The sequence below is a fragment of the Notechis scutatus genome, chromosome 1, assembly GCF_049901735.1.
Source record: "Notechis scutatus isolate UNSWTSFEM ecotype Mainland chromosome 1, rNotScu1.2, whole genome shotgun sequence".
NCBI classification, from domain to species: Eukaryota; Metazoa; Chordata; class Lepidosauria; order Squamata; family Elapidae; genus Notechis; species Notechis scutatus.
Window position 1 is genome coordinate 101,413,723 of NC_142009.1, and position 27,740 is coordinate 101,441,462.

General features: G+C 38.1%; 1 protein-coding gene across 1 annotated transcript; it reads left to right on the top strand.

The window, feature by feature from the left end:
• Positions 1–27,491, top strand: GPRC6A (G protein-coupled receptor class C group 6 member A). The gene is made up of 6 exons (XM_026666010.2): positions 1–194; positions 4,343–4,646; positions 11,153–11,983; positions 18,630–18,842; positions 22,583–22,706; positions 23,851–27,491. Exons 1-6 carry the CDS (start codon positions 1–3, stop codon positions 24,981–24,983), a joined length of 2,799 nt encoding a protein of 932 aa, XP_026521795.2. The 3' UTR covers positions 24,984–27,491.
• Positions 27,492–27,740: the final 249 nt, after the last annotated feature.

Genomic DNA, 27,740 nt, shown 5'->3' on the forward strand with positions numbered 1-27,740 from the left:
ATGGCAATATTTTGTGTGTTAATACCTGTCTTCCTGATTTGCTCTCCTCTTGGTGACTCCTGCCGGAGCCCTGATGACTTTGTGGGTGCCAGTTCTCCTGGAGATATTGTCATTGGAGGCTTGTTTGCAATTCATGGCAAAATGTTACATTCTGGAGAAAAGCCCCTCAAACCTATGATTGCCAATTGTGCTGGGTGAGTAACAACAACAGTTCTCTCTGCCATAAAAAAAAATGTTAGAAGGAAAATGACATGAAAGTGAATGGGGCTACTCAAAAGGGGGAGAGGACTGGAAATTTAGTGGATTTTTAAAATGATTCTTACTTAAAAGATGGGGTTTGATCTGTCAGTTGAGATAAAAGGACTGCATGACTAGAGGACTGTTATACTACTATAGGCAGATAAAATCTAGTACCAGGGATTAGGGAGAGCTTCAACATCTATCTTACTCAGAAGTTATAAAATAAAAGCTAATGAGTTTATCTTTATGCCAATGCTGTAGGATTGTGCTGTAAAACTAATGTGTAAATTACTGTATGACATTGATCCATTGAATTCAACAAGCTTTATTTCTGAGTACTTGGGCAGAAAGAAGGACTGTAAGTATTTTATTGATTTATATCTCTTCTGCAGTATATGATTAATTATTGCAAATTTTAATATTTAGATCCATGATGCAGTAATATGATTTTAAACACATTATGTGACCAGAATCTAGCCCGAGTATACAATATCCTTTGTGCTGCAGTGTTGTATATAACTCATTTTTAAAAATAACTGGAAGTAGAAACTTTTATATAATAATTTAGATGCAATCTCATTGAGAATCTGGGAATTGTATCAGATCTGGACTGTAATAATCTGGACAACCACTAGATAGCACCAAAGAAGTACATCAATTTCTAGCTCTTTACTGCCATCTAGTGATCATGCAGAGTTTTGCTGTACAGTTTGATTAGCCCCAATGGATTCAGCCCATTAATTTTATCATTCTTGCTCAAGAATGTATAAAGGCCATGCTTGGAATTGCAAGAATTTCACAAAATCAAGTCACTTTACCTGGGACTGACTTCTATATTATATATTAAGAGTGAAGCAATCCATCATCACTAGCTGCCAGCCAGCATTTTCAAAGTGCATCTCAAAGGGTAATTAAATTCTCTTCCTTCCTTTATTCATAACATCTTTTCCCCCATCTCAAGGGATACCAAATTTGGCCAGATGATCACTAGAGATCAGCAAAGAGATACAGAAAATACTAAAGCTAGGTTGCCATCTGATGTAGAACCACAATTTTGCAGCCCAGATCTAAAAGTCCTATCCAAACTGATGTGTTCCAAATATGTGGAAATGGAATTCTCAGGCAGCACAGCCTATCATCCTCTGTGCTGGACAACCCCTGTGACATCTAGAAGTCACTAAACTAAGGAAAACATTGTTGGATTAATGCAATTAGCAATAGCACTTAGACTTCATAGTGCTTTCATGTCAGCCTATTGTCACCCAACAATCTGCGTCCTCATTTTACTGACCTCGAAAGGGTGGAAGGCTGAGTCAACCTTGAGCCAGTCAGAATCTAACTCCTGACAAGAAGCAGTGAGTTAGCCTGCAATACTCCATTCTAACCATGGCACGCCATTTTTCTGAGACGTAGGTGCCTTTGTGAAACTGGGAGGTATGGGTAGGAAAGAGTTAATGAGGTCAGCAGGACTACTATAGTTTTTCAAGGGCCCAGTTATTAAGACACTTTACCATAGATATCCATGAACACTAACCAAGCTCTTCAACCAAATTTACTGTAATATGTGGAAATTTAGAGTCCTACCCACTTTACCAATTGTAGAAGTTGACTGGATCAAATCAGGATCTTGGTCAAGAGAGAGAAGGAGAAGAATACCTTATTCTCACCTTTCAGCAAATCTGATACAGGAAAGACAGCAGAATCCAGGTTCATATTGTTCTTTCTCCAAATAAAAAGTTAGTTGGTGGATAGAGGGAAAATTAAGCTCCTGATCAGTTTTAACTTATTTGCTCGTGATCTGTACAGGCAGAATTGTTACCATATTATAGGTAGTCCTCGACTTACAACCGTTCATTTAGTGACCATTCAAAGTTACAATAGCAGTGAAAAAAGTGAGCTATGACCATTTTTCACAGTTAACTGCTGCAGCATCTCCATGGTCATGTGATCAAAATTCAGACACTTGGGCAACTGACTCATATTTATGACAATTGCAGTGTCCTGGGATCATGCGACCCTCTTTTGCGACCTTCTGACACGCAAAGTCAGTGACGAAGCCAGTTTCACTTAACAACCGTGTCACTAATTTAGGAACTACAGTGGTTCACTTATCAACTGTGGCTGGAACGGTCATAAAATTGGGCAAATTTCAATGAATAAATGCCTCACTTAGCAACAAAAACTTTGGACTCTATTTTGGTTATAAGTCAAGGACTACCTGTACTTCTCTTGTGGTCGTACTGTAAGTCGAGGACTGCCTGTACTTCCATTGGCAATATTGAGATAATTATCCCGACTTTGACATTTCTAAAGAACCAGATCATTAGAGAGAAGCTTGTGCTAAGGTCCAGGGGGCCCATGCACATGTATCTTGGCTTCATCCACCATCACTCATTCTATTCACCAGTATCATGTCCAAAGAATAAATGTTGCTCTCCCCAAAAAGAAGTTTCTTGCCCTCTCTTAAAGGACCTAGGAAAGAAGCCTAGGAAATGGTAAGGTTCTTAACCCTCTCCCTCCAGGCACTAGACTAGACTAGAATAATCTAGAAGAGAAGAGAAGAGAAGAGAAGAGAAGAGAAGAGGAGAGAAGAGGAGAGGAGAGGAGAGGAGAGGAGAGGAGAGGAGAGAAGAGAAGAGAAGAGAAGAGAAGAGAAGAGAAGAGAAGAGAAGAGAAGAGAAGAGAAGAGAAGAGAAGAGGAGAGGAGCTGGAAGGGATCTTTGGAGGTCTTTTAGTCCAGCTCCCTGCTCAAGCAGGAGAACCTATAGTATTTCAGACAAGTTACTGTCTAGTCTCTTCTTAAAAAACCTCCAGTGATGGAGCGCCCATGATTTCTGAAAGGCAAGCTGTTCCACTGGTTAATTGTCTTCACCATTAGGAAGTTTCTCTTTAATTTCAAGTTGCTTCTCTCTGTGCTTAGTTTCTGTGATAAAAATCAACCAAAAGACAACTGGAGACACAACAAATAAGAGCTTTATTATGAAGCTTTTGCAAAAGGGAATTCTGCTCATGGGCAGAAGACATGGTTCCCAGGAAGGCTGGGGTTTATATACAGGTTCAAATATACAGTGTCTGCCCCTTTCCGGGTTCACAAACTATCCAGCTACGTATCCAATTATGCAACACCCCTATTATTATTGTAGCATAACATCTGTTTCCTCGTCCTGTTTATCTGTTTCCATTTCCAGTAATCTCCATCATTAACATGACACTGGACAGCATAACCTGCCAGATATATAACCTTTATACAAAACAATAGAGAATTCTTACATAATATTCCAGTAAACTATCTTAGGTTAACACAGAGGTTAAAAATGGTGTTACCATTGCTTTATATTTTCACAGGTATAATTTTACATATCACAGTTTCCAACCATTGTTTCTTGTTATGCCCTTTGGTGCTCTGGAGAATAATTTGACCCTTCTCTTCTTTGTGGCAACCCCTCAAATACTTGAATACTGCTATCATGTCACCCCTAATTCTTTTTTTTTCTTTAGACTAGCCAAACCCAGATCCTGCAGCCCTTCTTCATATGGTTTTGTCTCCCAGGCCTTTGATCATCTTAAAACTTAGATGAATTAATTCTGAGTGTGATGAACGCATTTGGAGGAAGAAAAAGCACATTGTGGGGCTCAGTAACCTAAAAGCAGTGAAGATTGCTTATTGCCTTTGTTAGTAGTCTGATCCAAACAGTGCATTTGGTTGTCAGGGATGGAGCATTTCAACATACAGTAGACAGAGATCCAGAAGAAACTGTATGTATGTAAATACATTCACGTGTTCCAAAATCCTAGAAAACATTCAAAGGTTATTTAATCTGGGTAACCACTGCAGAATGGCATTTCTATTGTTTTCTGGAAATCAGAGATAAATCTAACCATATACATCTGTAGAGGAGAGTTCAAATAATGTTGACAAATGCCTGCCAGGTAGTTGGTCTGACTTTTCTGTCAAAGGTATGCATTATCCGTCTTATAAGTTGAAGGGACTTCATCACTATGAGTTTATTGTGAGCAAATAGGAAATATGCATCCTGATATTATATAATGTTATACAGCTTCCATTGAAACAACTAACAATTATTTCTGTATTTCTTGGCAGCTTTGAAGTTCAAGTGTTTCTTCAGAGTCTTGCAATGGTCCATGCCATAGAAATCATCAACAACTCCCCTCTTCTACCAGGAATTAAACTGGGTTATGAAATCTATGACACTTGTGCAGAAGTTACCAGGGCCATGGCTGCAGCTTTGAGGTTCCTGTCCAAGTTTAATGCTTCCAAAGACCTGGTAGAATTCAAATGCAACTATTCAGATTACACACCCCGAGTAAAAGCTGTCATAGGAGCTACTTATTCAGAAGTGTCTATGTCAGTTGCAAGAATATTGAATTTGCAGTTGATACCACAGGTAGGTCATTCTGGAAACATATCCTTATTTTCAGTCAGTAAAATCTAAATGAATGAATGAATATCTCAACCAGGGGTGGGATCCGACAGGGTTAACTACCCGTGATTTACAATTTTTTGGTGATTTTACTAGGTTTGGTGATTAAAAAAAAAAAACAAAAATAAGGAACATAGACCCGGATTCCGGGCTGCCCTACCCTTAACTCCTCAATTTTCGTTTTCTTTTTTCTTCTTGTTTTTCATCAGCTTCATGTTATTTTTCACGCATTCCCATTTTATAGAGATATTTCTGGATTTTTTCAATTGTGCTAATATAATATATTTTTTTTGTTTTCACTGATGACTGTTTGGTATTTACGATGTGCTTCCCTGCACGCTGCGCGTGCCTGTAAATCATCATCAGCTTGCTGCCTGGACAGCTGAGCAGCGCTGAGTGCAAAGAAGCAGTGTTTGAAAAAGCACTTTTTTCCTGCTTTTTCAACCGCACTTGTGCCTTGCACGGCAGCTGAGATTGAAAAAGCAGGAAATAAAGGTCAGGTAAGAACCCAGGCGACGGGTGAGCCAAAACATCAGCAGACATAGAACCGGTTCTATGTCTGCTGCTCTTCAGAGCTACCAGTTCTACAGAGCCGGACAGAATCGGTAGAATCCCAACCCGATCTCAACGGCATAACTAGAAGCTGAATATAGTTAAGAAGGAGCTGCATTTGGCACAAGTTGTGCATTTCCACAACTTTCTGGATTTAGAATCCAATTCTGTACAGAACTGAGTAATGTATCTGTATTTTGCTAAAAGTATTTCTATGCTGTATATGTTTCCACTTGTATGATATTGCATCCTCAATGCTTTAGAAGTACATTGCTAGTCTTGATATCTAAAAAAAGCAATATGGAGAAGCAGGAAATTATGCAATATGGAGAAGCAGGAAATTATGTTGGCAAATTCTTCCAGGTTAAAATTACTCAGGTTTCTCCTTTCTACATACAGATAGTTCTCAATTTACGAGTATTTTTTTTAACAACTGCTCAGAATTTTGGTGGTACCGAAAAAAGTGACTTTATCACCCGTCCTTACTCTCATGACTGTTGCAACATCATCATGTGATCAAAATTTGGATGTTTAGCAACTGGAGCATCCTGGAGTTATGTGATCACCATTTGCGACTTTCCCAAGGGGTTACTGACAAGCAAAGTCAATGGTGGAAGCCAGATTCACTTAATGACCACGGCAATAAAAGAGGGTGTGGCTTATTTATCAACCGCATCACTTAGCAACAAAAGTTTCAGTCCTAACTGCAGTTGTAAGTCAAGGACTACCCATAGAGAAAAATGCTTTTACGAACATGCAGGACAATTTATCTGATCTTCTCTTACAATCTGATGTGTTACAAAAGGTTAACATCCCTCCCTATTATCTCTGCTCATTGAAAATGCTTTTAGTTGTAGTTCAGCAATATCTAAAAGGCCAGGTTGTCAGCTCTGTTTTACATATTCTAATTGGAATGGTCACTTGAGATTAGAGGCTCACGTACATCTAATTTTCTGCTACATTTTCATTCATTATGACAGCACAGCCATGAACATGAGTGTAAATGTGGAAACGAGGAGTGGGGGAGGAGAGGCAACTGTAAATAGGAAGTAAATTTAAACAAAACTGTTTCTCTACTAATACTTCATCTGTAGAAATCAATATGCCAACTGATCTTGAAGAGGAATAGAAATAGGGCTGGAAGGAACCTTGGAGGTCTTCTAGCTAGTTGTTTATTGAGAAAAATCATTCAAATACCTAGGCATAGTTTTCAAGCCATGATCACATATAGATGCAAAGCAAATGTAGGATAATTAAGTAGTTCAGAAGGTCCATTCTACACTAACGAGGCATTCTTTCTCCCTGCTGCATATGTATTTGGCCAGTCAAAGCACAGAGGCCAAATAGGCCTATGCATATCCCCTCTTCCCCTCAGAAAAGCCTAGATCAAGTTCTTTGCTATACCTGAAACCTGATTCTTTGCTGCAAGGTGACCATTGAGACCAACACCTGGGTATCTACTTTCAAACTGTATATGTATTTAGCTCCTGTAGATTTGATCCCACAAATTCTTACAGAGAATTTTACTTCCTCCTGCTTTAATGCAATAAATTAAAGTTTTGAAGGTCCTCCCCCTTTAAACTCTGTACAGTACTTGGACAGGAGCATGCAATTGAAGATTTGAGGCAACAGATTAATGACGTGGATGCACAACTAAAACTAGCATAATTTCCCATGGAAATATTCCCAATTATCTCCCTTACTCTTCTTAGACCTGCCAGATATTGAAGTCAAATCACAATCCATAAATATTTTCTCTTTTAGCATGTTTCAGTGTGGTTGCTTTTAGAAGGGAAACACAAGTGAATTCCATTTGACTAAGGTTCTGCCCATGTGCAGGGGCTAAGGGAATACTGAAATTGTAAATCACATTTCGTTTGTGCATTTTATGCTGATACCTATTTATAGTTGATGTCCTCATATTTGAACAAATTCTCTGGTCACCTCTGTTCCTTTTATTTACTCTCAGACAGCTGTGATTTTGCTACTTAAACTTCAGCCAGGTTTAGCTATGCATATGTGAAATGTGTAGCTGATTTATGGATATGCTTACTCAGTTTTATTCTTAAGGATTTTCCCCCCCTTTCTCTCTGCCTAACTTATTTTGGTTGTCAGGCTTCATTATTGGTCATGGACCTCAGGAAAGATTTATTATCTTTTTTTTAAAGTTTTATTGTTTTTAAAACAAACATAAACAAACACAACATAAAAACATCAAACCATCTTCCATATATGTACATACAGTGTGTTGGTTGGTTTACAAATTGTTTTGTGCTTCCACTTCATAGTCTTCAATTACAATTACATTGTATATGTTCTCATATTGTCAATCAAATATTCCTAAATACATTAATATCATTGCTAATCAATCATTTGACTATACTATTATTCATTCATGTTTTACAAGATAATCCATATTTTACTTAATTTGTTTTATGACAGTTCATATTATCATCTCAAATCTATCCCATAATCATTTAGTAGATATAATAAAAATATATCTTTATATATTCATTATGTTCTAAAAATCTGCATATTTCATTACCATGTTTTATTGTCTAACCATTGATAGAATAGATCCCAAATTTTATAAAATTGTTTATCTTCTTGTTCTCTGATTTCAAATGTCAATCTACTCATTTCAGCACATTCCAATATTTTCTTAACAGCTTCCTCCTGTGTTAATATTTTCTCATTGTTTCCAGTTTTTAGCAAATACAATCCTAGCCACTGTTAATACATTTACAATCAAATATTTCAATTCTTTACTATATATTTCGGGTAAAATTCCCAATAAAAATATATCTGGTTTCAAGTCTATATGCTTAGGAAAGATTTATTATCTTGAGGGAGTCCTCATACACTCCCCGGTAAGAGGTGAAGAAGCTGCTGAAAGCATAGGAATGATCAGGAGATACATGTGACTGTAGATTGTTTTGCTGAAAAGCAAGGATGCCTCGTAGGTGAAGGGAAGCTTGCCTGAGGGAATTTTAACGTTTGCGATGTGTAAACAGGGCTTCTCTTGCTCTTCTGTCCTTTCCTGGACTACAAAGAAGCCAACCATTTCAGCAAAATGCTGAAGTGAACAATGCGATGGCATGACGCAAGCTCTTCCCCTACGTGTGTGAGATATTACAATACCTGTCCCACCGGGGCAAAGTTTGTGCTGGGACAGACCAGTGTTTGTTTCATCGTTGCCTTCTTGCTTGCATTCAAACATGGGTTTCCCTTCTGAGTTACTATTATGGTTAAGGCTTCAGGCTAGAAACTGAGGGACCCTGAGTTTTAATTGATCAAAGGCCTGGAGATTAAACCATATGAAGAACAGCTGAAAATGTTGGGTCTGGATAGTCTAAAGAAAAGAAGAATTAGGGGTGACATGATAGCAGTATTTCAGTATTTGAGGGGCTGCCACAAAGAAGAAGGGGTCAAATTACTCTCCAAAGCACAAGAAGGAAGGACAAGAAATAAAAGTTGGAACCAAGAGAAAAAGCAACCTGGAATTAAGGAGAAACAAGTTGGGGACAATTAACCAGTGGAACAGCTTGCCTTCAGAAATCGTGGGCGCTCCATCACTGGAGGTTTTTAAGAAGAGTCTAGACAGTCTCCTATCTGAAATGATATAGGTTCTCCTGCTTGAGCAGGCGGCTGGACTAGAAGACCTCCAAGGTCCCTTTCAGCTCTATTCTATTCTAACAGTTCTGACTTGAGCATGGGTGACCTGGGCTAGTCATTTTCTCTCAGCCCTGGGAGCAGATAAGAGCAAACTCCTTCCAAAATCTTACCAAGAAAATTGCGGGAATCTGCCTAGGTAATTGTCAGGACACAACACTGCCTCAAAGGCTATGCTCACACATACATATATATGAACACACACACACACACACACAAACTTATTCAGTGGCCTTCAACAGTTCAACAGTGGCCTACAGCAGTTCATTTAGTGACCATTCAAAGTTGCAACGACAGTGAAAAAAGTGAGTTATGATCATTTTTCACTCTTACAACTATTGCAGCATTTCCATGGCCACGTGATCAAAATTGAGACATTAATGGCAACTGATTCATGTTTGTGATGTTTGCAGTGTCCTGGAGTCATGCGATCACCTTTTGTGACCTTATGACAAGCAAAGTCAATAGGGAAACATTACTATCTTAACAACTGCAGTGATTCACTCAACAACTGTGGCAGAAAAGGTCATAAAATGAGACAAAACTGGCTTAATAATTGTTTCACTTAGCAACAGAAATTTGGGGTTAATTGTGGTTGTAAGTTGAGAACTACCTGTATTTTTCCTTCCTTCTAGTGTTCATATTTTCTTCACTATTCATATATGCCTTCACATAAATATGTGTGCTTTACATGTGTGTACACATTCATACCGGAACACACATATACTTTTTCATTCTCCAGGTAAAAAGGATGGTTTTCTATCCAAATGTGCAATCCTAGATAGCTGGGTATTATACAACATCATTACATGTTTATAGTTTTATCTCCTCTTCCATAGAAAAGATGTCATATTAAATTCAGGGTTATCTTCTTTTTTCTTTAAAAATGGTACCTATTTACATTTCACAAATTACCATTTAAAGCTACAAAAATTAGGGAGTGAATGTAACTAAATAAAGAATATATTCTCAAAGGTGTCACACATTGTACAACCTGCATATTTTTAGATCATCCCACTTAGTGTCTGTCACACAATCAGATTGGGTTCTGTGCAATGCTGTGCATGTTGAGATCTAGAAAATTTCCTTTCCCAGACAGGAAAATAACCCAGCAATAAGAAATATTGGGCAGCAAATGAAATTATTCAGGCTAGAAATGTATACTACTTAGCAATACAGACATTCCCTCGAATGCAAGAGGCTTTCCTTTTGAAGAAATTGAGCAAAGCTGCTTTGGCAAGGAATGAGCCACTATGTGGAAGCTATAAGATCTTTTTCAACCCTGGCTGAATATAACCTTCTACCTAAATAGTCAAACTGTTTTGACAACGTGACTGGTATTTTTAAGAGTTTCAATTGACCATATCAAGTGGGGTAGCTATGTCAAATACAAAACAATGAAATAACTCTGTTGTTTTCACTTGTTAAAATTAGCATTTTTCAGAATACCTACCCTTCCTGCCTACCTTTGTTAGCCACATAATATTGTAAAAGATTCAGTCTGTATGTGAGCCTTCCCACATTTCATGCCTGCTAGAGGTAATAAAAATCCACCCCAGAAGGTTTAGCCATCATGGCTCAATTCACTCACCATGGAACTTTTCTTGGGATGGATAATGGTGGCCAGCCTCTATCCTAGTTAGTGTTTATCCTACAGTGGTTCCATTGCAGCATAGAACCCAAATCACTCGATGAAAAATTCATGGCTGATTTTTTAAAATTGCAATCTTTTACTGAGACCAAAACGGCTGATAAGGGAAACCTAGAAAACATGACAGAAATCTTAGAAAATTTCTAAGAATGCAAAATTCAATTCAATAACATAAAAGGGAATACTAGCTCTTTTGCCTGAATGATAATTACTTAAGACTTCTATCCAGATAAGTGTTTTGTATTGATTCATATACGGAGCAGGGTATTTCAGAAAACTGCTATCCACTCTCAGATTTTCCTCTAAAAAGTTAATAACTAACTTTGCTTACATTTCCCCCCAAAAGTATGTGTGTATGTGTCCATGGACACACACACACACATACTCATACACACACACTTTTTCAGGGCCTAAGAATGTAGAGATGTTTAGACCATCAGGTATTAGAAAATGAAAGCTTTAGAGCTATCATGAAGTCATATCAGCGCTGAGCTCACTTTGCTGAGCGTATAACCCTTAAATAATGGCCTGTATTGGTGACCTAGTCAAAACATCTCCCTGTTTCCATAACTGAACTGTTTTTTCCTCTCTGCAGGTCAGTCATGCATCCACTGCAGAAATCCTTAGTGACAAAGTGCGTTTTCCTTCTTTCCTGCGCACTGTGCCCAGCGATTCCTATCAGACCAAAGCAATGGCACGATTAATCCACAAATCAGGATGGAACTGGATTGGAATCATCGCCACCGATGATGACTTTGGGCGGCTCGCTGTGGAAAGCTTTGGGTTAGAGGCCATGGCCAACAACGTCTGCATTGCCTTTAAAGAAATGTTGCCAGCTTATCTCTCGGACAGCACGATCCATGGCAAAATTAAACAAGCACTTGAAAAGATTGTCAAGGAAACCAGGGTAAATGTCATCGTCGTCTTTCTGAGGCAATTCCACGTAATGAGACTTTTCAGAAAAGCAATAGAAAGGAACATAAATAAGACCTGGATTGCAAGTGATAACTGGTCAGCGGCTGTGAAGATTAGCACCCTTCCAAATATCAGTCGCCTGGGGAAAGTGGTTGGATTTACATTCAAAAGTGGCAACATGTCCTCTTTCCATGAGTTTTTGAGCAATCTGCCAACCACACCCAGGGGCAACAACACATTCTTAAGGGAATATATGATGCTAATGTCAACATGCTCCCATATAAATGATCAAGATCTGAGCAAGTGCATTTCAAATTATTCGACAGAGAGCTTGCTCCAAAATCAGATTCGCCCAACCAACAGCCTTTGGCGAGAGGAATTTCTCATTGCCAATATTGAACCAGGATTTATCCACAGCACCATGCTGGCAGTGCATGCCATTGCCAAGGCCATTCAGCAACAGTGCAAAGACAGAGACTGCAAAGATCCATACGCTTTTGCTCCTTGGGAGGTAGGGCTTGATTATATTTTTCATGCTCATTTGGCTCTGCTTTGCATTTCTTTTTTTCCTTGCATATTAGTGCACAAATATTAATATGAGGGCCTATTTTTGTTATTTATTTATGTAGGGTGAGGTAAGGATGCTCTATCATCAAGGTTAAAACAGCTTGAATGTAATAGAATGTGTTACATTCCGTATGTGATGTTCTGGTTTCTTAGCAGTTGAAATTGTGTTCATTTACTTGCTCCTGCAAGCCTGAAATCTTTGTTTCTCATGGTAGTTGGAGAAACCTTACATCACCTTACACATCATACAACAGCGTCCACTCTCACTGGATTCACAAACATGCGAAGCCACGTCTTGTTAAGTAAGCCATAAAGAAGCTGGATTCATACTAGTACATGCTAAACTAAAACCAGACAAACCACATCATAACTTAGGATAATGTGTGATTGTGCCCTGTGTTTTAAGAGATAGCACATTTTTTAAAATAATCAACAGCAGTGTGTGTATACATATATGCATATTAGAGGATTAAGATTCTCTTGTGTTTGTTTTAATTTTGTCTGGGGATAAACATTTGAAATTGAGGAGCCACTTACAAGATCAGTTTTCATCATTAAAATTTAACTCCAATAAGAAGGACTTAATTGAAATGTAAGTTTTTTGGGGGGAGGAAGCTTCATTTTTGCTCCTACATAAAAATAGAAATAGATACCTTTACTAGTCCATATACCCCCCCCCCTTTTCCCCACCAAAAGATTACTTGATAATTTCTGGGTGGGTCAACATTTAGAGAAAGCCAAGATATCATGAATACAACTTGGCAAAAGGGATGTAGATCAAATCCCAACAGCAATTCCCCTTCAAAATTCTGAGCATCACATTTGAGTTAATTCTTTTGAAAGAAAAAGCCTTAGTTTCAAGAAGAAATTTTTCCACTATGATCTATAGCCATTTGCTCCTATCTCAGCAATAATATATTGTTTCATCATGCTGTTTCCAAGTGTCATTGGAAAGTGCTTGCTGTACCTTACCTAAAAATATTCTAAGCAAAACATCATAGAAAGCAAGTCGACACTGGTTTTTACCCACAGATGAAAGAATAAAGAGAATAATCTCAGTGAGAGATACCCTTGAGATTATCAAGAACTGGTGCTTAGCATATACTGAGGGCTCTTCATCCAATTCAATGCAGCCGGTTTTCATGCAAGTCCTTAGTTAGTCTGACTCTAAATAATGGCCATGTTTACTTAGTTAATGGACAACCAACACTGGCCTAATGCTTAACCATCTCTTAGCAAACTAACCTAACAATTTTCTAGAAAATGGCTCTCAAACAGGAAAAAGGATATTGCTAGCTTCTTTCTTCAGTATCAGCCTGAACAGAGAGATTTCCACTTCAGCTAATTTTCTCTAACTTTGCCCTTTCACTCAACATCAAATATAAGTAAATCATTCCTGACTTAAAAGAAATAGTTTTGTGACTTTCAAGTACCCAGAATATAACTGCCCAAAATCATTTATCTTCCTCTAAGAGAGGCAAAACAGGTGTAGAGCTATAATAATCAATCAAATAGAATCCAATTGACATTTTTATCTAAATATCAGGGCTGGAATATTCTCTTCTGCATTTTTCTTTTTCCCTTATACAGCAGAATCTATTTATAAGGCAAATAGCGAAGCACCCTTCATAGCCTTTAACCTTCTTTTGATCTTATAATTGAAGAAATATTTGTAAGTTTTTGTAATCCTGAAGTCATAATCCTCCTGGACAATCGATACAAACTTTTGATAGACATATATATATATATGAGCGTTTCTGGATTAGTTGCACACATTCTTACCAAGCTATCCAAGCTTTGATTGTTTAGGATTGGATCTTCTCTCTCATAGCCAGGCCTGAGGAAAGGGGGTTCCAGGGCCCATGGAGTTAAAAGGGAGCCCATGAAGGGGAAATTTTTTTAAAAAAATTACAAAACTAAATTTTATCAGTGTTATGAGTGCATGTAAAGAAAAACAATATTGGATATATACTTTATACTCTATACTTTGTGTGTATAGCAAAACCACCTTGTGGCCAGAGGTGGTATTCAGTAGGTTCTGACCAGTTCTGGAGAACTGGTAGCGGAAATTTTGTGTAGTTTGGAGAATCGGCAAATACCACCTCTGACTGGAGATTTCACAGTATCCCTCCCTTGCCACGCCCACCAAGCCATGCCCACATAACTGGTAGTAAAAAAAAATTGAATCCCACCACTGCTTGTGGCCTTGTTTGACATAACCTTTATTAATCTGAAACTAAGTGAACAGTTATGTATGTAATTTATTGAATTTTAATTTAATTTCTATGGCGCGCCCCTCTGCAGGAGAGAAACTGTGCTCCCAGCCTGCCCTGCCCTGCAAGCGACGCCCTGCCCAGATCGGGCCCAGTCCTGCCAACACCATGAATAGCCCGGCCAAAGAGTTTAGTCTTGTTCTAGCACTTAATAATCCTCCCAGCGGCCCTGGTCACAGCACCTACCCTATGGATCAACATTCCTCCAGATCAGTGGTGGCTAACCTTTTTGGGTTCCTGTGCCATAATTGCACGTGCCAACACCCAGAAGGCAATGCATGAGGGTCCCCACATGCCCCCTGTGCATGTGTACACAACCCCGCCGCATGCCCCACACCTCTCTTCGCATGTGTGCATGTCTCCTGTGCACCCCCGCACCCCCACGCATACATGTCTCCTGTGCACCCCCGCCCCCCCATGCATGCATGCCAGATACCTGACAATCAGCTGTTCAGCGGGCGGTGAGCGCATGCGCAGTAGACCTGCTCTGGACGATGGCTCGCGTGCCGACAGTAATGGCTCTGCATGCCACTTCCGGCATGCGTGCCATAGGTTCACCATCACAGCCCCAGATAGTTGCATGATCCCCATGCTCCCCACCTTCAAGTGAGCCCTAAAAAACTGGCTTTTTTCCCAAGAGTTGGTTGCAAAGTTTGGGTTCAAAGGGTCAAAGTGGGGAACTTATACGTGAGTGTTTTTATCAGTTCTCTCAGAGCAAATAAATAGAGAATTTCTATAATGTTTTTTCTTGCTTTCTAGTCTTCTGAATGCTCCCATTTTTGTCATTTTGGAGTTGGGCAGTCTAGACTCTCTGTGTGTCTGTATCTGTGTCTGTGTGTCCATGTGTTGAAAGGATTTTTGAAATCCAAGCACGCTGATATGTTATACTTGCTTCTCACATTAATGTGTTGAGCTTAACATTAATGCTGTTATTTGGGGAGTACTCTGTCAACTTATCTTATTTTTTGGGTGGAGATACACTTCCAAAAGAGTTTCCCCACAATTGCTGAACTCTCAATTTTCTGGCAAGTGTACCTGAGTTTAAAATGGTTTTGTTTGTTTTTAGCAAAGACTCTTGTGGTCATCCTTTAAATTAGTATTCCTTTCAATCAGTAATCTGGGGGTCCACCAATTTTTGTGAACTTTAATTTCCAGAATTCTCAAAAATTGCAAAGGAGCACTTGGAAGCTGAAGAACCCCCCCATACACACACACTTTTTTTTCTGAGACAAAGGATTCCCCAAATGAAAGTTATTCACTTTATTACAATTTTTAATCATGTTAACAAAATGGGATTTTCCTCATTTGGAAGTACTGTGATTGGTTATCAAACATTAGGATTTACAAACAATTTGAAGTATGGCTATGCACTTTATACTCTGCTTGTGAACTTCCAAAGTACAGCAGACAGGGCATTGTATGTCTGGAAGAGAAAATGCATAAATAGTCAATAAAAATGGTCAGGAATTTAGATCATCCTCTTATCAGGAAAGCCAAAAGTTTGTAGGTGGCATGATAGAGGTTGAAACATCTGTCAGTTTGGAAAAAGTAGATCAAAATATTTTTCTTCTCTCCTGAAAAAAAAAGATAATCAGAGTTGGAAGGGACCTTATAGTCATCTAGTCCAACCCCCCGCCCAAGCGGGAGACCCTACAGCATTTCTGACAAATGGCAGTCCAATCTCTCAAATACACAGTGTTGAACTCTTTTGTGAAAATGACAATTTCTTCAAGCTAAATGACAATTTCTAACAGTACTGTCTCGTGTCTATGTATATTTATTGATATGGTATGACTGTAGTATTATTTTTATCCTTATTATCTTCTTTACTCCCCCTTTATAGTTGTTGTTGTTGTTATTATTTTATTTTGCATGCATACTGAGTCTTTCTCTACTGGAAACAAATTATTGTGTGTTTAATCATACTTGGCCAAATAAAGTATTCAATTCAATCCCAAAATGCATTTTTTTTCACAAGTATACCCTTCTAAAATTCTAAATAATGATTGGCACAGGTTAGAGTGGCTTTTTTCCAGTTTGGACAAATGTACCAATAATATTGTATCTATATTAGTGATTTGTTTGATTAATATTCTTTCTTTCCTCCAAGAATTTGATGCAGCTTCTATGGGAAGCTCTTCTCAACAGAGCAGGAATATTTGATGCTAAAAGTGTTGTGTTTTTTATGGTAGTTTAGTGAAATTCCACTTTCCCAATGTCTTTCTGAATGTCATTTTGGGGTAAAAAGATCAAGAAAAAATTACTGGTATCGTGCACTATATACAGGATTCCATTCTGGAGGTATCTGATTGGCTTTTGCTAGAAGCAGGGTTTGGTGGGGGAGAGGGTAACCGGAAGTTTGGCTTGATTTAGAAAGGTAATGTGCATGCTGCTAGTCATTGAATTTACAATATTTGATTTGGGGAGAATACTAGCATCAAACATAAATACTTTCCTAAACCATCAAATGCTTTGTCATTCAGTAATTCACAGCTTTATCACCACATCACTTTCCCTGAAAACACTGTATTTGAAATGATAGCAATGATCTGTAATGAGCCATACCCTTCACATAAACATAATAAAATTTGATATTACAGACATCAAATAAAGCAATTAAACACAGAGACAACAAGCTTTCACTCAGTTTAGTATGAAATCTAGGAACAAATGCAGCCAGTTTTATTAAAGCTGTCAAGACTGTATTCCTGTGTCCTGAACAGTTTCATTAAAAGCAAAACTATACACAAATGGCACATCCATTTCCTAATATATCCAAGTGGTCAAATGAGGAGGATATGAGGTGTGAAATGAAATACTGAAGGACTGCATTTGAGTGATGAAACCAATGTGAAGGGAACAGAATGGATTAGGACTCTTTTTCCTGAGTTGCTAGAATCTTAGTTGCAAGGGGTTATCATTTGTTTTATTTTACTCCGGACAGGGGCATATTCAACACTGTCTTCTTCTTTTACAACCACAATAGTCTGCTATTCTCCAATGTGCATAGACCAAGCTATAGTGAAGTGGTAGAATGCCTGGTACTGTAAGAAAGCATTGTATTCCTGTATCCCCTTCTATGTAAAAATTAAACTCATAATAAACTTAAAATATAAGTTATTTGCAAATGCAAAATTATAAACTGAACAATGATATGACAGCCTGGGCTTTTGTCTGCTTTGCTGTTATTCTGTTTGTAGTCAGGTGAGGTCAACTTGCACAGTCTGAAAGTGACGTGGTTTATCCCAGCTGAACATTCAACCATCTCATTCAGGTTGAAGTTATTGCAGTGAGAGGATGCAATTGTGAAATTCTCTCAGAGATGGGCAGCTGGCCAGACCAAGTCACAGGTGGACTTTTAAGCCTTGAGAACAACCTTGAGAATCATTTCAATTATATTTCTAATATGGAAGGGGAAAAAGAGTTAATCACATGAGGTTTGTATCAATGCAATACTTCAAATGCAATTCCAAAAAAAAGCTGGTGCAGGCTTTGGAAGAAAGATGAAGCTACTTTAAAGAGTTACAGACAGGAATTATGTTCATATGCAAAGCATTTTTTCAAAGTGTTGCAGAGAAGTAATTGCATGAACTGTGCTTAATATTTTGAGTTATATGATTGATTCATATTACAAGTATTTTTTTCTGACTTAGCTGACTTCTTCAGTAGCCCTTGGAAAGTCAATCAAAGGTCAACTGTGGCCTTCAATTCAAAGAAGATAGTCCGTAGCCTGTATTTCATAGTATTACTACTGCTAAAACTCATTGAAGCCCAAATTGTCCCATGTCAAATACATCAGCCATACTTTCACTAACCATGTCCTTCTCAACTACAGTTATGATGAATAAAAGCCAAGATCTGCTTGTTCCTGAAATGATACACACATTATAGGAAGCTACACTGAAGACTTCATAGCATTTGCAAAAGTTAATCACATTATTAACTTTCTATACAGCTTAGTAATATTGTTAAAAGCTTATTTGCTTCCAAGGAAATAAGATTAAGTTAATATTTTGTTTTTATTTTAGCAAGTAAAACCAATAATTTTATTTTAGAGATGAGCTCAAGCTGATGAACTGCCTTCTGAAAAAAAAAGTAATCAGGAAAAAGATTTCTTTGTGTTTATTTCATTCCATGATCCTTTCTTCGTATTATTTGCCCACCAACTCCCCTTGCTTAGATGGTTTCAATAAACGTTCTTCTTAATCTATAGTTAGCACAATCCTGAAGTATGCAATGCTATTAGTTGCTACTATCTGGTGTTTGCCTTCCTTAAGCAATATTGTTTTTAATCATTCCTTGTTTTCATTATTGCAGTTGCTCGAAATACTTAAAGAGATAAAGATCACAGATAATGAACGTGAGGTCTATTTTGACTCTCAAGGAGACATTATCACAGGATACGATGTCCTGCTCTGGAAGGAAATTGATGGAAAAGTGGTGATTACCAACATGGCAGAGTATGACCTGGAGAAAGATGACTTCATATTTGCAGATAAAGAAGATGAAATTGAATTCATGAATCTAAAGGTATCTGAAGGCACCTTGGAAAAACAATGGGACTGAAATACACATGGATGTATCTGTTCAGAAGATTTGTATAGATTTGAATCCATGCTTTAGTTTGCCACTACATGGAGAAAGAAAAATGCAGGAAATATTGGATTAATGGATTATGCACAGGCCACCTGGATCCCATCCAATCATTTAGATTAGAATATGAATCCATAAGTCTAATTTGGTAACAGCTAGTATAAGTTGTATTGAAAAACATCTAGAAGACTCTAGAGTCTAAACTGATTATCCTTGTAAGTCAAAAAGCTGCTTTAAGGAGTTAAAGAGTAGTATTTCATTGTCACTCCCAGACCCTCTGAAGCACCTTTTCACCTTCAAATGTGAGGGGCTGTAGAGCCCTAAACTCCTGTCATTAAAACATAAAATAAATATTTGTTTTCCCCCATTGTCACTTCTGGTCAAACAGGTTTTTGAAACAGTTCTACAACTTGTTTGCCAGAAATATAAGTGGGGTGAGAGTACCTTTATGCCTTTCTTTGAAATATTTCATATTACTGTTTAAGACAAAATCTTCTCACCACAATGTCTGAAAATAATTTTATAATAATAGCACACTAATACATTTTTAAAAGGCAATTATTTGAAACATCAGCATAAAGAAATCAAATTAACAATTGTAATAGGAACTCTAAATTGCAAAACAAAACTGGGCATTCATTATTTTAAGAAAATGCAGGTAGATTGTGGTAGTCTTTTACAGATGTCTGTGAGAAGATATTCTGTAATGATGACACTTTTTTTTTGCTCAACAACTTGATAGATTTGTACCTTCAGGCACATGAATTAGGTTTATGTGGCTTAACAGAAGAGCCAAGAGGTGCATGCACTTCTTCAGATAAGATTCAGAAGGCATTTAGGGATTAAAAGATCAACACCAGAGCAGGAGCTAAATTCTAACTTTTCCTCAAACTTTTGAGTTATGGGTGTAATATATTTTTATTGCCTTTGCCCAGAAGAGCAACTGAGAATACCCAAGTGACCTTGAAAAATAGAAAGTTAAACAATGCTCTAATATCAGGACACAGATGAGAGCAAAGTCCTTTTCCAGACAGGAATATAGCAGGTGAATCAGTAAAAGATGACCCTAATAGTCTTCTGGAAACTAATAGTGATACACCTAAAGAACTCCAGGCTGTACACATGGCCCTTTGAAGCGAATTCCTTTTAACACTGTTGTCGCAACTCCATTATGATGATATGGGTCCCCCTCTTATGGCCTCTAGGTCTCAGCTGGCCTTCTATAAATTCCCTCCAAAGATCTCCTTAAGATTTCTATTCCCTCACTGGAACTAATTGAAGGAAACTCCAAATAAAGCTATTGACTTATTAGCCCAGCTGGCAAGATTTCTGTGGAATCCCAAAGACAGTCCATATTTAAGGATGTCACAACATTACCATCCACTTAGGTCTGTTCAAAAGGGAATGGAGCTATTGTAACCTTATGTTTTGTGGTCCTACCTCAGCTGGTCACTTGGAGGATATAATAGTTAACAGTACTGTACTGAAGGACAATGAAGGATCCAAGAAAAATAACAGGTGATGATGTCCCTACCAATTCTCCATTGATCCACCAGGGGCACCAAGTTTGCAGATGGACCACATTGCACCCACATATACAAGGGATCAGTTTCATCTAAGACTTTATACTACATATAGCAGTCAGGCTTTTCACATGCTTCCATTCTCCGTTAATAAAAATCTGTGAGCAGGACCCAGATTAAATTAGTGGAATTTAAATTTAGAGTCAGGTTAAATAAATGGTATAGGCATTGTGGCTGACCTTAACATGTGCTGGAAGCCTTTTCTTTGCCACTACAGCATCTTCTCATTGGTGGTATCATATTGTGAAAAGTCTTATCTGGTGCATACATTGGTTGTTTCAGTTCCCAGATATTGGTCATTTCCACTCCTGTCATTTAAACAAAAAATCCTCAAGTTTTTTGGTCTTATTAATCTCCAGCAATAGATTAAAAAAGAAAAAAAGAAATAAAACACCACTACCATGCTTTCTGAAATTTAAATATGTTGATAATTTTATCTTTATTTTGTGCATTTATTTCTATAAATGCATTCTCTTTTTCTGTAAACAGCCCAGTGAACATAAAATGAACACAGTAACTATGCTATTAATAAATAAATAGTGCTTTTCATGCAATAGTGCGTTCAGTGCTTTCCACTCACATGACTGCAGTGGGCCCATCAACATCCCCTTGGTCCCCTCAAGTTTCTTGCCCCAACTACCTTTACCTAATTGTTTAAGGTATTTTTATTTACAAAAAAAAAATAACAAATGGGAACTTGCAAAGTCTTGGCCAGTCTCGGACATAATTTTTCCTTACAGGACTGTCTCTAAACATCATAGAATTGTCATCCCCAAAAGTTGCATTGGTAGAAGGCAATTGCTCAGTGCTTTGATTAGAAATGTATTCACACTATTATCATCCTAGAGGGAAAACAAGAAAGATATAACAGAGTGTCAAGAGTATTGTATAGTGCTAAAGTAACTTTACAGTTTCTCAAATTAGCCAATTGGGCCTTAAGGCCTGATGCGTCCCTCTTCATGATATCAATTTAGAAAATCAGTTCCCTGCCGTAGCAATCACTTCATGAAGAGCATTCAGAACATATCCCTACATTCCAAATATGCCCATCGGTTTGAAAAGGTTGCCAGACCCAACCCTGGACAATCATTGATGGTTTTCAGAGTAGCAAACAGCTGTCTATCATTTGAAATACAGATGGTCCTCGACTTATGATCATAATGAAATTTCCATTGTAAGTCATGAGGGTCATAAGTCAAGCTATCCATATGATTAGACCTGATTTTATGATTTGTTTCCAATGCCTGTTAAAGTGAACACCACAGTCGTTAAGTAAAATCTGCAGTCATTAAGCAAATTCATGTATTGCAGGAAACTGGGCAAAAAGGCTAGAAATCAACAAAAAACATAGTGCATTGTGGTTACATGACCATGGAATGCTGCCACCAGTAGTAAAGGTGAGCTGGATGCTAAATGCCCAAAATACAGTCATGTAACCTGAAGTGTATGCAGCCATCAAAACTCCAGAAATGGGTCATAAGTAGCTTTTGTGGGGGTCTATTGTTAAGCAACCAGTCATAAATTGAGGACTATCTGTAAGAAAGTAGGAGAGAGTAAGGGAGGAGCTCCATGACATTCTTTGCAAGACTATGGCAGTATGAAATTTCAGCATGGCCATTCAGTGGCATTGTCTATCATGGATGGCACATAGGCAAGTTACTTCCACCACAGTGTGTGGGTGGACATCAGCTATAGCAATAGCACTTGGACTTATATACCATTTTACAGCCCACTCTAAGCAGTTTACAGAGTCAGCCCATTGCCCCCAACAATCTGAGTCTTCATTTTATAGACCTCGGAAGGATAGAATGTTGAGTCAACCTTGAGATGGTGAGGATCAAACGCCTGACAATGAGCTGAATTAGCCTGCAATACTGCATTCTAACCACTGCACCATCAGGGCTCCTAAGTATTTAGGATTGGCCTCAAATAATATACATTTGACAGAAATAGTCTGCCCTGGATTTGGATTATTTACACTAAGGGTCAGATTACAGAATAATGTTCCTGGTAAATTTACAATGAAGACATGTTAGTTAATAATTTATTATCATTACTGGGTTTTTTCCTTCCTGGTGTTTTTTGTTCTTGCAGAATGTCCAGTCCAAATGCTCTAGGAAATGCAGACCAGGACAAGTGAAAAAAGTTTCCGCAAGTCCACATACCTGCTGCTACGAGTGCATCAGTTGCCCTGAAAACTACTACACAAACCAGACAGGTGAGAATCCTCAAGATTAAATTTGTTGAAGGATATAACATTTTTATGGGTTTGTTTTATAAGAAACCCTCACAGAAAAACAATAATACATGTATTTTTTATCTCGTGCTTTCAGAAAAGAGTTTTTATTGCTCTGCTTCATTCCCATGCACCCACACACAACGCAAATTAGCAGAAAAATATGAAATAGCTGCAGAAAGCCATCTGATTGGTAGCGTCAGGAACCTCTCTATAGAAATTGTGCAACTGGGCATATATGTATGATTATTATAAGGACCGCATCTAGTTATGCAGAAGGAGTGTGTGGGACATCTCCTGAAACAAGGGATCTGTTGATAAACATCTCGCGGGAAGAGCCTTGAAAGATACAGCCGGGCTATTGGGCTGCATATTTAATTCCTGTTTATGGATTTCTCATGTGACTGTGGTAAACATTAGTAGGGATCCATCTGTATCTGCCACTGAGAACTGGAGGTGGGGGAATCTTTTTCTCTCTTCTCCATTTGCATCACATTTGTGTCCATGTTGAAAGGATTAGACAGTGACATCACTGTTGCCTGGGGGGACACCCAGTTTGGGGGTGGGGCTCTTTTCATGTCCCCAGCAGCATCTAGAGCAAGGACAGGAGCTCACCCTGTCCCACGGCAGCACTTGGGTCTCAAATGTGGGCTTGCTAACCTCCAACCCAGCATCCTAACCACACAAGCCCCCATGCTCCTTCCTTTTCCATTACAAAGGCAAACATGAGTCTCTGAGGGGTGAGCTGTGGGGTGGAGAGATATGATATTTAGTATATGTCATGGCATCATACAAATGGTCAGTTGTCAGGATGCAAGTATATTATAGCAGCATTCAGTGATAATGTCACTGAGTGGACATCTTCATTTTAATACCATTGTAATTTGCTGCAGACGCCACTGATGGTTGATTTGAAATGGCTTACAAAACCATTCTAATATATTGCTCAGAATTTTTTTTTCCCCATTCTTATTCTTATACTTGTGCCTAGACTTTTGTCAGACCAAATATCTCCCAAATTAAACAAAAATAATTAATTCAAATGAACCAAGCTGATACATTTCTAAACTTTCAACAACTTATGGGAACTGATAGGTGATTTTTTGTTTTGTTTTTCCACACATAGATATGGATTACTGCATTTTATGCAACAACAGAACCCACTGGGCCCCAGTAAACAGTTCAACCTGCTACAGGAAGATGGTTCAATACCTCAACTGGAATGACTGGTTTGCTGTTTTGCTAGTGGCTCTCTCTGCCCTTGGAATTGTGTTGATTTGTGCCATTTTCATAATATTTACTCGAAATGTGGACACTCCTGTCGTAAAGGCATCCGGTGGCCTAACTGTATGCTACGTTATACTCCTCTGTCACTTCCTGGCTTTTGTTAGCACAAGCTTATTCATTGGCCAGCCCAAGGCATATAAATGTAAACTAAGACAAGCTCTCTTTGGCATTAGCTTTGCCCTCTGCATTTCATGCATTTTGATTAAGTCCCTGAAAATCTTGCTGGCTTTCAGTTTCGATCCCAAGTTACAAAAATGGCTGAAGGGCCTCTACAGGCCCATCCCCATAGTGTCTTTTTGCACAGGGATTCAGATCTTGATTTGTTCGGTCTGGATCACCGTGAGAAGCCCTTTCGTGCAGGAGAACTTCTCCATCCGTAGAGTTATCATCCTGGAATGCAATGAAGGTTCAGGGGTGGCCCTCGGCATCATGTTAGGATACATTGCCCTCCTCGCATTCATCTGCTTTATCTGTGCTTTTAAAGGTAGGAAGCTCCCCGAAAACTACAACGAGGCAAAATTCATTACCTTTGGCATGCTCATCTATTTCATTGCATGGATTATATTCATCCCTGTCTACACAACCACTTTTGGCAAGTACTTGCCTGCAGTCGAAATCATTGTCATTTTAATATCTAACTATGGCATCTTGTGCTGTACGTTCTTCCCCAAGTGCTACATCATCCTGTATAAGCAAGAAGCGAATACTAAATCTGCCTTCCTTAAAATGCTGTACAATTATTCTTCCAAGAGTGCAGGGAGTATCAGTGTCAATCAAAGTTCTCTGGACTCTAAGAGCGGGACCCCTCCGGTTTCTAGCACAAATGCTTGTTGTAAAGTTAAGGGTGAGAAAAACTGGCTGAATGGTAGTTGCCATTTGCAGGGCCCTGGGCCCAGAGAAGTGAGAGGGGAAGTCCACTTCAAAAATACAGCAGGGCCCAAAATACCAAGGAGAAGACTCTCTAGCATATGAAGGGAGATTGGAAGTGTGTGGGAGGGGGGGGGGGGAGGTGTTCTGGAAATATCATTTCAGGATAAGATCATTTAACCAATCCTTAAATACCTATCAACACCCAAGAGATGCAGTCTCTGCAGACATGATGTTGACTTCCTATGATAGTTCCTTCTCTGCTTTCTTCATCCGTTTACCTAACTGTGATTCCTAGCTTACATAGGATTTGAAACCAGAGGTTGAAATGATTTTCAGCCTGAGGAAAATTGTAATCCTGGGTTAAGGGAAAAAATATTTAGCCTCTATTAGACCAGTGGTAGGTAACACGTTTTGTTTCTTTTTCCTGTGGAGGGCTATTGTGACCTAAAGGCCAGGGTGAAGCAAGGGGGGGGAGACAATGCCAAAAAAGAGTGGGAATCCCAGGATTTTGCTTTCTGGCATCCCTTTCCTTCCTGGGTTTTCCTTTGATTTCTTTTGCTCTTTTTCTGACTTTATTTTTCTTTCTCTCTCTCTTCCCTTTTGCTAAACATAAAGTAAACCACTTTTGCCCAGGGTCCAAATGGCTTCCTTGACTTGTGAAGGACTTTTAAAATTAAGATGAAAGCTACATTCAATAAGGCTAATGTCTGTTTATGGTCTGGTAGCCATGGTTGTTCATCCTTGTACTTGACCATGGTTAAGAGAAAGAGTCCTTGGGTCCACACATTTTATTAAGGACAATATGTGATTTCAGCCATTGTAATTGTGGCTTAATGTGGTGTGTATACCAGCTATTGTGGTCTGCAAACCATTGTTTATAGTACAGCAGAATGTGAAACATGCATTCACCTATTGTAAATAAGACTATTTTCATAAATATAGGTACATAAAGACTACTTATTTTAAACAACATGTAAATGGTACTTCAACAAACCACAGTGAGGCCAACCTCAGTTTTGTGTGACACATAAACCAGATTAATGAAAGGGAAGAGAAATTTTGAGCAAGGGAAAAAATCATATAGCTGGCTTTTGTTTTACGAAATGATTGTTTTAATGATATTGGAAACTGAATCCTAACAGCAGCCAATTTTGACTCAAGTGCACCAGTGATTACAAAGTATAATTATACGATAGCAATGATATAATAGTTTTGCTTTCCTGCAGCACTGAGCAGAACTTCAGTAGTGACTCCATCCTTAGGGGTATCTGCAAATCAAAATGTTATCAAAGCGATGAAATGTACATGGTAGTGTCATAATGTAAGTCTACTCATTATGTACTTGCACATGAAATTTTGCTTCAAGCAGAAAAGAGTAAAATGCTTTTGTGATGTTACAGAGCATGTTTCTTCAATGCACCCTCCTTCCACCCTCCCCTCTCCAGGCGCCCCCAATACACATTATGGAGTTAAGTACAAATATTTCATTAATTCAAATAACCTTAGCTCTCCTTTGGATTGAGACTACTGAAGATAAAGAATATGTCTAAGCAAGGAAGAGATCTCTTGAATTCTGAAATGAGCTGAGAAATGATTTGTTCTCACACCTCCGTACAAATTAACAAGGCTGCTTTTAAAGTTTTAATGGGACTATTTCAAGCACAAGCTTAAAGGCTGTCTCTCCAAAGATCTGAATAAATTGCATCATAAGCAATATTCTTTTCTGCTTCTTTCCACTGTGCTGTACTCTCCGAGTTGCATGCATATCTTATTCCTGAATTTTCCATTGTTGCGCTTAAAAATCAAGAGGAGTCAGGAGGTATTGAATTATCTTTCATGCAATTAAAACAGGAAATTATTGCTGATTTAATCCATATTATGTCATTCCTTAATATAAGAAGTGATTGGAAAGTAGCTGCAGATAACAGGTACTAAAAGACTAAGGCCATTTCCTTGACAAATTTATAGTAACATGGCTAGAATTGTGTATTAACAAATGGATATATCCTTTAGCAGTAGCCCTAATGTATCTAACAATAGGGTGAACTAATGACCTCACTGAAACAAAGAAGGGTATTTATCATGCTTTTTAGAAGCCAGATTTACACCCATTAGTCTTGGTATAAAACCATGCATCTCTTTTTTTTGTCAATACACACGCACACATACACACACACACACACACACACACACACACACACACACGAACACACACTGATTTATAAAATAATTTACATAACTTCTGTTGAGAAGTTACTTTGTGATATTATGGATGGAGCTGAAAGGGATTTACTTTTGGAAAGATTACACTGTGAATACCTGTGAGCATATTCTTTTCACCTTTGAAAAAGTGTTTTTTTTCTCTCTCTCTGTATACATATTTGTGTGATGCATATACATGTGTATGTGTGTATTTATGTCTACATACAGACACATACACAGAAACATTTGAATGTATATATACACATGCTTGTAAATATTTGTAAATGCTGTTACCAATACTTCACAAGTCTTCAATGTTAAATATTTGCTGTTGAAAGCTAAAATGCCTGAAATCTGAATGTGGTTTCAGAACAGAGCCTCGCATTTAATAAAATGGCTATTCTTTCATCAATGTTGGAATGAATATTTTTGTGAACAGAAACTTCTCATTATAAAAGAAAGAGTATAATTACACTCCTCTTAAAGATTTGAATTTATCTTCTTCTGGAATACTTTTCTCTGGAGAGGGGATGATGAATAACCAATAATTGTATTGTTTTTATAGAAATTCAAAAAGAAACTTTTCTCTTTGGGGATGAAAAACAGATTAAACTGGAAATTTCTGTGGAGCAACTCAGTGGTTAAGAACAGATATTT

Excerpts from the sequence above, each read along its gene's own strand:
- GPRC6A (XM_026666010.2), top strand. The coding sequence starts at position 1 with ATGGCAATATTTTGTGTGTTAATACCTGTCTTCCTGATTTGCTCTCCT. Across the intron at positions 4,647-11,152 it reads ATTTGCAGTTGATACCACAG|GTCAGTCATGCATCCACTGC; the intron begins GTAGGTCATTCT and ends TCCTCTCTGCAG. Across the intron at positions 18,843-22,582 it reads TTGAATTCATGAATCTAAAG|AATGTCCAGTCCAAATGCTC; the intron begins GTATCTGAAGGC and ends TTGTTCTTGCAG.